Source organism: Natator depressus, chromosome 10, assembly GCF_965152275.1.
Source record: "Natator depressus isolate rNatDep1 chromosome 10, rNatDep2.hap1, whole genome shotgun sequence".
NCBI lineage: Eukaryota > Metazoa > Chordata > Testudines > Cheloniidae > Natator > Natator depressus.
Window position 1 is genome coordinate 34720867 of NC_134243.1, and position 13199 is coordinate 34734065.

Sequence of the window (13199 nt, forward strand, 5' to 3'; positions counted from 1 at the left end):
AGAATGACATTCTAGAAAGTAGAGAAAGAAAAAGGCCTCTTAGGCCCTGTCTACACTGGTAAGTTTCTGCGTAGTATAGCAGCCTTCTGTGTTTTAACTCCTGAGGTGTATACACTACCAAGCCACTTAGTGCGCAGAAACTACGCAGTTGCAGCGCTGTAAAAAAAACACCCTGACAAGAGGCGTACAGGTTTCTGCGCTGAGGGTACAGCGCTGCGGTGCCAGTGTAGACACCCTGGTCGATTACAGCTCTGTGATTGGCCCCCAGGAGGTGTCCCACAATGCCTATTCTTGCCCCTCTGATCGTCGGTTTGAACTCTACTGCCCTGCCCTCAGGAGATCAAACGTCATCCCTACCCTGTAAATTCCTTTGGAAATTTGAAAGTCCCCTTCCTGTTTGCTCGGTGATGTGTGCAGTGGTCTCAGCACATCTTTCCAGGTGGCCATGCCTGCTCCATGCACCAGGTGATCCCCCTCTTGGAGCAATGCTGAGCTGCTGGACCTCATCAGCATTTGGGGAGACGAGGCAGTGCAGTCACAGCTGTGCTCCAGCCATAGGAATTATGATACCTTTGGACAGATTTCACAATGCATGACAGAAAAGGGCCATGACCGGGACACACTGCAGTGCAGGGTCAAAGTGAAGGAGTTGCTGAACACCTACCACAAGGATTGGGAGGCAAACTGCCGCTCTGGTGCTGCGTCCATGAGCTGCCGGTTCTACAAAGAGCTGGACGTGATACTCAGTGGCAACCCCACCTCCACTGCAAAGGCCACTATGGATACTTGGGTGGACCGAGCCAGGAGGAGAAAATCTTGGATGAGGATGTGAATTGGGAGGAGGACCCAGAGGCAGAGGACGACATGGAGGTCAGAGATGCAGGCAGCCAGAAGCTCTTTTCTACCCCAGAGGAGCCTAGCCAGTCACAGCAGTCGGATCTTGGCGAAGTGCAAACTGGAGAGGAGGCCCCTGGTAAGTGGATTTGATTTTGGGAATCGCTGAAGTGAGTTGTTGGGGGCAGGAGGGTTGCAGAAAGCAGGCTTGTGTTTGTATGATGCGCATACCACCACATGCCTAGTCTGAGCAGCAGAACAGGCTGTTGATTGACTCCCTCACTTTGTGGGAATCTGCTTCAGATCTCCAGGAAACTCTCATGGAGATACTGGGCAATCCACTGCCACAGATTCTTTGGCAGAGCTGCTTTGTTTCTTGCCCCATTAATGGTAACTTTCCTGCACCACTCTGCTGTCACGGGGTGAGAGGGGTGGAACATTGCTGCACACAGGCAAGCCGCATAAAGGTCAGGGTGGAAGCCACAGTCTTGAAGAAGACCCTCCCTTGATTCCCTGCTCACCGTCAGCATCGAGATGTCTTCCATAGTGAACATATCCTGTGGAAAATGTAAGGACAGGAATGATCGGTAGCAGTCTGGAATAGCCAGCTTCCACAGTGCAATTGCCATGCGCTTCTTCAAAGGCAAGGCAGCTCTCATTCTTGTGTCCTTGCGCCGCAGGGTTGGGGTGAGCTCATCACACAGTCCCACGAATGTGGCTTTCCTGATCCGAAAGTTCTTCAGCCGCTGCTCGTCATCCCAGACGATGTGATCCCACCACTCATTGCTTGTTTCCCAAGCCCAAAAGTGGCTTTCCACTGTGGTCAGCACCTCCGTGAATGCCATAAGCAATCTCATGTTGTAGCTAGTACATGTGGCGAGATCAATGTCACACTCCTCTTGCCTTTGTAGTTTAAGGAATAACTCCACTGCCACTCATGACATGTTTGTCAGAACGAGCAGCAGACGTTCGCTTCTGGTGTTACCTGTACCGATGGTTTGCTAGATCACTCCAATCCTTGATTCTGGGAGCCAGCCTTACTCTGCTCTGCTGTGAGAACCCCCACTCCTGGGCTGTTCATGCACAGCTTCTAACATGTAAGCTGCTCCTAGGATTGTGCAACGGAATGAAACTAGCCAATATCTCCAGTCCCAGACACAATCCTAGGAACCTCCATCTTGCAGTGTCCAGTTATGCCTGCTGGACACTGCAAGCTTATATGAGTTTGTCAATTTAAAAAGAAATTGATATGTACCAGGTTTGTTATCCCAAGGGGAGTCTGACATGTTTCAGACCAAACACACTGCTTCAGGTAGAATGAACAAACAGATTTATTAACTACAAAGATAGATTTTAAGTGATCATAAGTCAAAACACAAGAAGTCAGATTTGGTCAAATGAAATAAAAGCAAAACACATTCTAAGGTGAGCTTAACACTTTCAATGCCCTTACAAACTTAGATGCTTCTCACCACAGGCTGGCTGGTTGCCCTTCAGCCAGGCTCTCCCCTTTGATCAGCGCTTCAGTCGCTTGGTGGTAATGTCTGTAGATGGAGGGGGAAGAGAGAGGAAGAGCATGGCAAACGTCTCTCCCTTTTATCATGTTCTTTCTTCCCTCTTGGTTTTGCCCACCCCCTTCAGAGTCATTACCTCATCGCAGTCCCAAACTGACCAAAGGAAGAGAGGTGACTCACTTGGGAGTCCAGTAGATCTTTTGTTGTTGCCTAGGCCAGTGTCCTTTGTTCCTGTGAGGCTGAGCTGGGTTTGTCCCATACATGCCCTGATGAGGTTTGAACTGCCCCTCTGCTTTTGGAGAGTTTTTGCCTGGGCTTGCTTTAAGCCATGAGGACACATTCTCAGCCTCATAACTATATACATGAAATTACAACCTATAACATTACTATAACAACAATTACTATTACATTACTATAACAACAGCGCTCAGTGCATCATGAGCCTTCTGAAGACACCTGACATGACAAACTTTGCATTAGATACCACACAGTCATATTATAAGGATGAACATGGGGGTGCTGCGTGTTCCCCTGAGGTACAGAATGTCACACTGGTCAATAGTTTGGGATCCATTCCTGCAGCCCAGAGAAACAGAGTGCGCAGTACACAAAGCGTTGAAAGATGGCGCCAAATGTGGACGGAAGCACAGGGATTGCTGGGATGCGAAGCAATGCATCACGGGGCATTGGGGCAGGACCCAGGATGCCCCGCGACCCCCTCCACCTTCCCACAACTCTTAGCGGCAGAAGAGGAAGAGATGCTCTGTGGGATAACTTCCCAGAATGCACCGCTCCAAATACTGCTGAAAGTGAGCAAGTGTGAACATGCTGTTGCGCAGGCAGCTGACAGTGTGAACACACAACAGCGGTTTCCCTTCAGCGCTCTCAGAGCGGTGCTGTAACTCTGCCAGTGTAGACATACCCTTAGACTTGACTACGCATGAGGAAGATGCCCTAAACTGAATGACTTTGTTCAATTGAGCTTTGTTTGTTTTATTTCAATTAAATCAAAGCCTCCAATTGTGAGTTGCTGATTTCCATGTAGATTCATAAAGTAACAGCAGAGCATCAGATGTAAACCAGCATCCGCTTCACCCTGTGTAGAATTCACTGAAATGGAACAAAGATCCAGATAGAAACTGGAGAGTGAATCTGTGTGACTGTTGGGCTGATTAAGATGCAGGATTGCAAACCCCAAGCACTTGAAAAATCATGAGTTGGGATAAAAAAAAATCCTACAAGATTTTTAAAAATAATAAATTGTTTCCTTCTTGTATTTGCCTTTTGGGGTCTGAGTCTTTAGGGGCCACTAGGTTACATTTTCAAACTTTTCTCTGCAATTGTGAGGGCTAGAAACTTCCTTGTAATTTATTTATGTAATAAAAGCTGAGAGTCTCATGAAATCACCTGACTCTAGGAGCTGGGGCTTGAAGAGAAACACCAAATGTTGTGAAACTTGTGCTAAAATTGCAAGAGTTGGCAACACGGCAAGTAATGGCCATGCATCAGCCCATTCTGATTTGCACTTAATTGTTTGACGCTGCGTGGGAGGGTGGAAAGACCAACAAGTAAAAAGAAAATCCTGAAAGTCACAAACCCTACCTCCCCAGGCCAGGGGGTGTTGGCCGTTCTCACCCCGCTCATGTGGGAGGGGTGAGGGGTATCGTGATGTTGCTGCAGCTGATAAGCACACAGGCCCTGTCCCCCTCCTTGTTTCCCTGCCTGCCCGATGCTCACTGGCTCCAGGTCCCTGGTATTCTTCCATGGGACAGGGGCTGGGAATCACCACCTGGGTTTTCCCCTCAGCAGCAGTAGCATGTGGGGCTCTGACAAAGCTGCGGCTCCTCCGTGGGAGGCGGCATGTAGGTCAAGGGCAGCCTGGCTGTCTGTGGTCCGCCAGCACCTTGCTAGCTTTCCAGCAGCCGTGTGCTGTACGTGCCCTGTGGGATCTGTCCCCCAGCGGGGGGCTGGAGCAGGGAGAGGCTGGGGCCATAGTACCTGGCCTGAGCATCAGGGACATAAGTCATAAATGTGGGGGCCCCAAACTGTCCTTTAGGGATTTCCTCCTTCACTCCTGGAACTGGCCCCATCCCCAGGAGTGTGGGAGAGCGAAGACTGGTGGACTCCAGCCCTGGGCAGTCTCCCAACCCAGCCCTGCCATGTGTCCTGGGGGGCAGAGAAGAGAGAAGTGGTGGTGGTGGGAGAGAGGGATAGAGAGAAAGACACATTGATTGGGGAAGAGATCACTCTGCTCAGGAGCTGCTGCAGGAAATCTGGAAATGGTGGGGCAAAGAGCCTTCAGGGTTGAATGAGACATGAGAGAAGGGTATGGGGTGAGGCAGTGATGACCTCATAAATCTGTAGCGGGGGGAGGGGCAGAGTCACTCTGGATGTGAAGGGAGATACTGACTGAAGTTAAGGGCCCCTCAGCCAAGTACCACATTGCCCCCCCGCCACCCTCCTCACACACACACCAGCTCAGGCCCCCCTCATCCAGACCTTTCACTCTACTCAAACTAGGCCCTTGGCCCTCCCCCTCTGCTCAGAACCTTATTGATTATGGTGAAAAGCAGAAAGCCAGAGTATCCTTAATTGTAGGGGAAACCAGTCTTTCCCATCTGCCAATGCTCAGGAATTAGTTCTGCCCTGTCTCATCTCTCCTTCTCCTGGGTTCCTCACCCACCTCTCCCAGGCCTTGGGGGACTGCAGTTGGTTCCCCTACCCATTCCCAGGCAGGTGCTGGGGGTGGGGGAGAGGGGGAAAGGAAACTAGTCCTGCTGCTCACAGGAGAGTGGCTCTTACCGCTCCTCAGCTAGCTCATGGCGGGGAGGGGAAGCTCCACTGCCCTTCTGCAGCAGCAGCCCTGATTGACTGCTCCTCCCCTGTAGGCGGCTCAGTGGGGCAGGCAGCCATCAGACAGGGGCTTCCCCTTCTTCCTTCCTTCCCCGCCCCCACCCCGGAAAGGTGGAAATTGGGGCTGGGCAGGAGCATGTCATGTCACACCCAGGCGGCTCCACCGCAGCACATCGGTGACTTGGGGCAGTGGGGAGGAGGGGGAGAGGCTCCCTGCTGTCAGAGGGCTGCTCAGCCTCCAAAAGCCCTGCCTTTCTTCTCGTCATTGGCTGCAGCTCTGGCAGGGCCGGGACACAGGCTCTGCTTCCCCACGCCATCACACAGCTTGTTGGGGCCTCCCAGCCTTGCTGCTCTCTTGGTTGCCTGCGCTCCCTGGCTGTGCCCATCGATCATTTGTTCTTTCCCCTTCTTCCCCTGTTCCCACTGGCGCAGTAGCCATGTGTGGGGTGATGGAGTCCAATCATGCCAGTGGTGTGACAGACTGTGCCCTTGTAGTCACACGCTATTGTAATGATCTTTGTACAAGGCACGCCTTGGGAGGTATCATCTGAAAACTCATAACTTGCTGATGAGTAACATGCATAAATTTTATGAACATAAGTTGACATTATGGCTGACCTGTGTTTCCCAGATAAGTCTGGGAAGTGGCTAAACCAGTTTCTCTGAGACAAAGGGCAAGCTGATGCTGCAGTCAGGTGTCAACAAAGCTGTTGGTCCATCACCTATGAAGTGGCCATTGGTTTGTTTGTTTGGTAAGAAACGGGGGGCAGGGACAAAGAGATCTGGATGTTAGCAGAGAAACAGCATGAGATCTCCTTCCTCCACCAGCCCGTCTCTTGGTTCTCAGCTGGAAATGCTTTTCAGAGAGGAACTGACACTATAAAAAAGAGGGACAAACACTCCAAGAGACCCCTCCTCTCTCTCCCTGTCCATCTCACTCTTTGCACCTGAGAAGACAAAAGAAGCAGCTGTTGGACTCTGGAGGAGGGGTCCTGACCTGAAGAGTTTGGTCAGCAATGCTGTTGTGGCATTGCCAACCCCAACAGTTCAGAAATCATGAATCAGACCTGAAAAATCATAAGATTGGCCGAAAAATCATGAGATTCTTGTAAAAGATTAAATCATGGGTTTTTTTAGTCCACCTTCGGGTTTTTGATCTCCCCCTGCCTATTCTCAGAGGGTGTGTGACTAACACAGTGCTGCCTGCGCTTGCATATTTATTGAAAGGAAGAGGATTTGGGCTCCTGCTGGAGGAGCTCTCTCAATAATACGATGAGCTCTTACCTTTATGCGGTTATGGAGCAGGACCTGCAGGGTCCACTCCCTGTCGTTTGCCCGCCCAGGTCATGGCAGTCACCAGTTCCCATAACTGCCAAGGTGTGTGCAGCTCCATGCAGGACATTTTGCACCAGTGTGGAAAAGTCTCTCCTAAATGGTCCCGTGCCACAGTTTGTGGGGGAGACAGCTACATGAGGGACATTAAAGACTTGCTCAGTGAGGAGGAACATCACACATGGAGCTTCACAAAACATTACTTCCCCCCAATAGTCTATGAATGCCCATTATTGCCTCATCTCCTGCCGCTGTCCTGCAGGTAACCCTCCTCCAGGACTGGCAGAGGAAGATGATGGAATTTTAACTTTGCCTTGCTCCAGGTCCTGGGGCAGGGGTGGCCATCTGTGGCTCTTCAGAAGTTAATATGCAGCTCCTTGCATAGCCAGGGCTGGAGCTACAGGCGCCAACTTTCCAATGTGCCGGAGGGTGCTCACTATTCAACCCCTGGCTCTTCCACAGGCCCTGCCCCCACTCCACCCCTTTCCACCCCCTCCTCTGAACCTGCCATGCCCTCGCTCTTCCCCCTCCTTCCCCCAGAGCCTCCTGCATGCCACGAAACAGCTGATTGGGAGGTGTGGGGAGGGTAAGGCGCTGATTGGTGGGGCTGCCGGTGGGCGAGAGGCCCTGGGAGCAGGGGCGGAGGGAAGAGCTGATGGGGGGGCTGCTGACGTATTACTGTGGCTCTTTGGCAATGTACATTGTTAAATTCTGGCTCCTCCTCAGGCTCAGGTTGGCCACCCCTGTCCTGGGGAAATGAGAAGGAGGTGCTGGTGGACGCTGAGCTCCAAGCAGCTACCCGGGGAGGCATTATACAGCCCTGGCAGAAGAGGTGTATTGAAGTGGCGCCCCAGGGCAGTGGAAAGAGGTGGGGGATGGAGGCTGAGCTAGGGCAGTGGGGTGAGGTGGGAAGGGGCAGAGAAGCTTATCTGACAGCGGGGGCTGATAGAAATTTCTAAGTAAAATTAAGCCTGACTCTGAGAGTTCTAACATGAAATCATGAGTCAGGCTTAATTTTACTTAGAAATGGCGTCTTTCACAACTAATTGGTGAGCGTTGGCATGTCTAATGTTGGAAGCATGTGGTGAGAAACTTTTGCTTTGACTCTAATACAGTTTGTTAAGCTAGGCACTAGAAATGTTTTTGTCTTTATTTACTTGTAACCATTTCTGACTTTTATACCTCGTTGCTTGTACTCACTTAAAATCTCTCTTTTTAGTTAATAAATTTGTTTTATTGTTTATTCTAATCCAGTATGTTTAACTTAAAGTGTCTGGGTAACTCTAAGGTAACAAGCTATTGTATATTATTCCCTTAGAGGAATACCAGTCATAATACATTTGGATTGTCCAGGAGAGGGCTGGACAGTACAAGACATACATTTCTGGGGGAAAATCTGGGATTGGGAGTGTGTTGGGGTCCCCTGGCAAAGGTAACTAAGGCTGGTAAAAGCCAGAGTGTAACCCATGTGTGGCTGGCAGGCTGCAGTTACCCACAGACGCTCAGGGCGTGACTTGCCTGCTGAAAGATTGTTTGTGATTGGCCCAGGGAGTCACTGCAGCAAGGTATTGAAGGCACACAAGATTGCAGGGAGGGTGTGACACAGCCCCTCACTGGTCTCGATTGCACCCCATCTTGTCACAACTGGCCATTCAGTTTCCACCTCAAGGTTAATTACTTTTGGGCTGCTGCAACTCAGAGGAAAGTCTGCCTTGCAGTGGAATGGGGCTGCTCTACACTGGGAGTTTACATCAGCAGAGCTACCCCTCTGGGGTGTGAAAAATCCACACCTCTGAGCGACGGCGCCATGCTGACCTATTCCCAGATGTGGGCAGTGCTAGGTCAGCAGAAGAATTCTCTTGACTTAGGCCTCAGTCCTGCAGTTGGATTCTCATAGTGACTCTTTATGCTTGCATGGACTTTATTGTGCCTGTGCAGACTTGATGGCAGGATTGGGGCTTCATATTGTAACTCTGTCAATAATGAGATGAACCTCTTTAGATCTGTGAGATTCTTGGAGGATCTTAGATATGCTGCAGTATAACAAGACTTCATACAAAAGGCAGAATGTTTTGTTCTGTAAACCATTTTAAACACCAACCCTCTTTTCATTCAGTTTCCAGAGGTGATCCTGCAATTACAGGCCGGTAAGCCTAACTCCAGGCAAATTGGTTGGAACTGTAGTAAAGTACAGAATTGTCAGACACCGAGATGAACATGATATGTTGGGGAAGAGTCAACATGGTTTTTGTAAAGGGAAATCATGCCTCACTAGTCTATTAAAATTCTTTGAGGGGGTCAACAAGCATGCAGACAAGGGTGGATATAGTGTACTTAGATTTTCAGAAAGCCTTTGACAACTTCTGTTGCCAAAGGCTCTTAAGCAAAGTAAGCAGTCATGGGATAAGAGGGAAGATCTTCTTATGGACCCGTAACTGGTTAAAAATAGGAAACAAACGGTAGAAATAAATGGTCATTTTTCAGAATGGAAAGAGGTAAATAGTGATGTTCCCCAGGGGTCTGTACTGGTACCAGTGCTGCTCAACATATTCATAAATGATCTGGAAAAAGGGGTAAACAGTGAGGTGGCAAAAATTGCAGATGATACAAAACTACTGAAGATAGTTAAGTCCGAAGCAGACTGCGAAGAGCTACAAAAGGATCTCTCAAAACTCGGTGACTGGGCAACAAAATGGAAGATGTAATTTAAGTTTGGTAAATGCAAAGTAATGCACATTGGATAACATAATCCCAACTATACATATAAAATGATGGGATCTAAATTAGCTGTTACCACTCAAGAAAGAGATCTTGGAGTCACTGGGGATAGTTTAAGAATGCTTGATAGAGATCTTGTAGGTGTTTGTCTCTGTCTGAGGGATTGGAGCAAATGCGGTTGTATCTTAGAGCTTGGCTCTAGACAATGGATCATGTGGTGTGTCCTGGATGGAAGCTGGAGGCATAGCGGAAACCTACGGATCGCTATACTTACCTACATGCCTCCAGCTTCCATCCAAGACACACCACATGATCCATTGTCTACAGCCAAGCTCTAAGATACAACCCCATTTGCTCCAGTCCCCCAGACAGAAACAAACACCTACAAGATCTCTATCCAGCATTCTTAAAAACTACAATACCCATCTGCTGAAGTGAAAAAAACAGATTGACAGAGCCAGAAGAGTACCCAGAAGTCACCTACTACAGGACAGGCCCAACAAAGAAAATAACAGAACGCTCGTTCACCTGCACATCTACCAGTGTGAAATATGCCATCATGTGCCAGCAATGCCCCTCTGCCATGTACATTGGCCAAACCGGACAGTCTCTACGCAAAAGAATAAACGGACACAAATCTGACATCAGGAATCATAACATTTGAAAACCAGTAGGAGAACACTTCAAGCTCTCTGGCCACTCCGTAACAGATTTAAAGGTGGAAATTTTGCAACAGAAAAGTTCAAAACAAGACTCCAGTGAGAAACTGCTGAGCTTGAATTAATATGCAAACTAGATACCATTAACTTGGGTTTGACTAGAGACTGGGAGTGGCTAGGTCATTACACTTATTGAATCTATTTCCCCATGTTAAGTATCCTCACACCTTCTTGTCAACTGTCTAAATGGGCCATCTTGATTATCACTACAAAAGTTTTTTTCTCCTGCTGATAATAGCTCATCTTAATTAATTAGCCTCTTACTCCACTTTTTCATGTTCTCTGTATGTATATGTATATCTTCTTAGTATATGGTCCATTCTTTGCATCCGATGAAGTGGGCTGTAGCCCATGAAAGCTTATGCTCAAATAAATGTTAGTCTCTAAGGTGCCACAAGTACTCCTGTTCTTTTTGTATCACCTGGTGAAATTAATAGGCACCAGGTTTAAAACAAACAAAAGAAAATATTTCTTCATACGACGCACAGTCAGCCTGTGGAACGCTTTGCCAGGGGATGTTGTGAAGGCCAAGACTATAACAGGGTTCAAAAAAGAACTAGATAAGTTCATGAAGCATAGGTCCATCAATGGCTATTAGCCAGGATGGGCAGGGATGCAAAACTGTGCTCTTAAGTGTCCCTAACCTCTGTTTGCCTGAGCTGAGAATGGGCAACAGGGTATGTATCACTTGATGATTACCTGTTCTGTTCATTCCCTCTGAAGCACCTGGCACTGGCCACTGTCAGAAGACAGGATACTGGGCTAAATGGACCATTGGTCTGACCCAGTGTGGCCATATGTATGTTCCAGGTTGTTGGCCTCTTTCCCCATTAGATGCCCCGTGTGGTCCTCCTAACCCGTATGATAATGATGTCTATTGAAAGCATTTTTTAATGGGTGCCAGTTCTGTGTTTTCTGCTGGAGCTTTGAGTCTGCCTTTTAGTAAATGGCTTATGAGAGATTCTCTGTGAGATTTCTCTGGAGACTTATCCGTGGGAGGAGGATGGAAAGAACACAGAAAGAACATCCCATAGTCAATGTGGCTCAAGAGGCACTGATGACTCTTACTTGGCAATGAAACAGAGGAGTTAGAGATTAAAAGATCTAGCAGCCCGGCCCTGAGGGTCCGAGCAGGATGGTATCCTGCAGTATCGCCTTCCATGCTTTGTTCCCGTTCAAATGACACATGCAATGACTTTTTCCAAAGTCTGGTAGATCTCACTATTAGGAAGCTTTTATTGAGCCTACATTTTACTTTTCTTAGTTTCATTCTATTGCTTCTAATTACATCCCCAGCCTAAGCAATTCCTCTCCATTACACCCTTCAGATACTGCCAACTGTTATCACATCCTCATTAGGCGTCGCTTAGCCAAGCTTAAATTTTAGCTCTCTCAGTCCTCCAGTGTAAGCCAGTGCCTGCAGCCTCTATTATTTTTTGTTGCTTCTCTCTTGGATCCCTCTGATGTGTCAATATCTCTCTAGTAATACAGTGCTCAGAAGTGAACGCACGTTTCTGCTGTGATCTTTCCAACAGAGCCTTGATGTAAACATCCCACGCACTCGACAGAGTAATTTATAGGTTATAGTACATACAAGAATCACTTCACCAACCACCAAAATGCAGCTCCTTCTGGGGTGGGACATGGCAGCTGTTTAACAACACAATCATATGACGGGAGACACAAACAGCTGCCCCAGGTCTTGATAGGGACGGAGCATGTCCTTCTGCCTGATATGTCCTTTTGCTGATGCCAGAGTATGAGTCTCCCTTCTGGTTCCTAACAGCAGGAGGTAGGACTGGGATCCCTCATACAAAATCTTTCTTTCTCTTTTCCAGGCTGCCAAGAAGCTGGAGGCTGCTACTGGTCAGCGATGCCTGCCTCTTTCTCTAGACGTCCGGCAGCCCCAAACCATCCTGGCAGCGGTGGATGAGGCTGTGAAAGAGTTTGAACGAATTGACATCCTCGTTAACAGTGAGTTGCTTGCGAAGCGGGGGAAGTGACAGGATTTTACAAACCCGTGTGTTTCAGGGAACAAACTCATGACCAACTGAGGGTCGGGAAGAAATTTGCCCCCCTACGGAGGCAGTGTTCTGTTAATGTCTGGGTGCATTGCTGTCACGTCTGAACGCTGGTCACACTGGAAACAGGATGCTGGACTAAAAGGAATATTGCTCTCTTCTGGGCAAAGCTTCCTATGCTCTCACTGCCCTGTGGGAGCCTGCAGTGCCAAGTGACACGAGAGGCTGGGAATACTGGTCCCATGGAGGTAGCGGACTGACAACTGTCTGCCCGAAAATGAAGCGAGGAAGGGGGCAGTCAAGCCTCATTCCCAACCCAGCAGGGTTCCCTACTCATCTCTGTTTGACTCTATCCTGTTCTGTATCGCCCACTTAAGCAGCAATTTAAGCAGCCCCTGCTTGGCTGATCTGGAAATCGATTGCAGCCAACCCTTTGATACCCAATTGTCCCAGTAGCGTTCTTCCTCCAGAGCCCTGGTGTGGTGGTGCCAGGGGGGCACCCGGGGCACTGCTTCTCTCTGGGCAATGAGCCCTTTACCCAGTTCTGGGATATGGTCAGCTACTGTATGTAAAAGTGTATCCCTGCCTGAAAGGTCTGTGCGCAGCTAGCTGCTCTGCTGCCCCAGAGAGCTAGGGACTCCAAAGCAGACACTGTAAGACTTTGGGGACTTTCCTGAATAGCACAGTAGAGGCCTGAGGGGCACTCTTAAAAATGTCTTTCGCTAACTAAAGTGGGGGCAGCTAAGGCAAGTTACAGTGCCTCACCTAAACTGAGGAGCCAGAAGCCTTTAGAAGTTGCACAGGGCAGCCTGTGTCAGTGTGGCTCTGGATTGGTAGCCTTGAGGTGGATCGTGTGTTCTCTATGTAGTGAACAGTTAGGAGGATTGTACACGTGCACACACATCCTGTCCCTGCTTCAGAGGAAGGGAGGGAGCAGCACCCTATGCCCACCTGGTAATAGATCATAGCAGTCTCACTCCCCCGCTCCCCACTGACTGTGCCCCTGGATGCTCTCCCTCTCCAGATGCTGCTGGTAATTTCCTGTGCCCGGCCAGTGCTTTGTCCTTCAATGCCTATAAGACAGTGATTGACATTGACACCCTTGGCACCTTCAATGTCTCCAAAGTGCTCTATGAGAAATGCTTGCGGGTAAGTTCATCCTACACCAGGGAATGCGCTGCTGGAAAGTCTGTCATGTTGATAAGGAG

The 13199-nt window shown here is 48.9% G+C and overlaps 1 protein-coding gene across 3 annotated transcripts in view; it reads left to right on the forward strand.

Moving 5' to 3' along the window:
- DECR2 (2,4-dienoyl-CoA reductase 2) overlaps positions 1-13199 on the forward strand; it is a 30730-nt gene that overhangs the window by 4849 nt on the left and 12682 nt on the right. For all 3 annotated transcript variants that reach the window (XM_074964688.1, XM_074964687.1, XM_074964689.1), the window contains exons 5-6: positions 11809-11944; positions 13016-13140. In XM_074964688.1, the coding sequence (XP_074820789.1) occupies positions 11809-11944; positions 13016-13140 (261 nt within the window). The remainder of the gene's footprint in view (positions 1-11808; positions 11945-13015; positions 13141-13199) is intronic.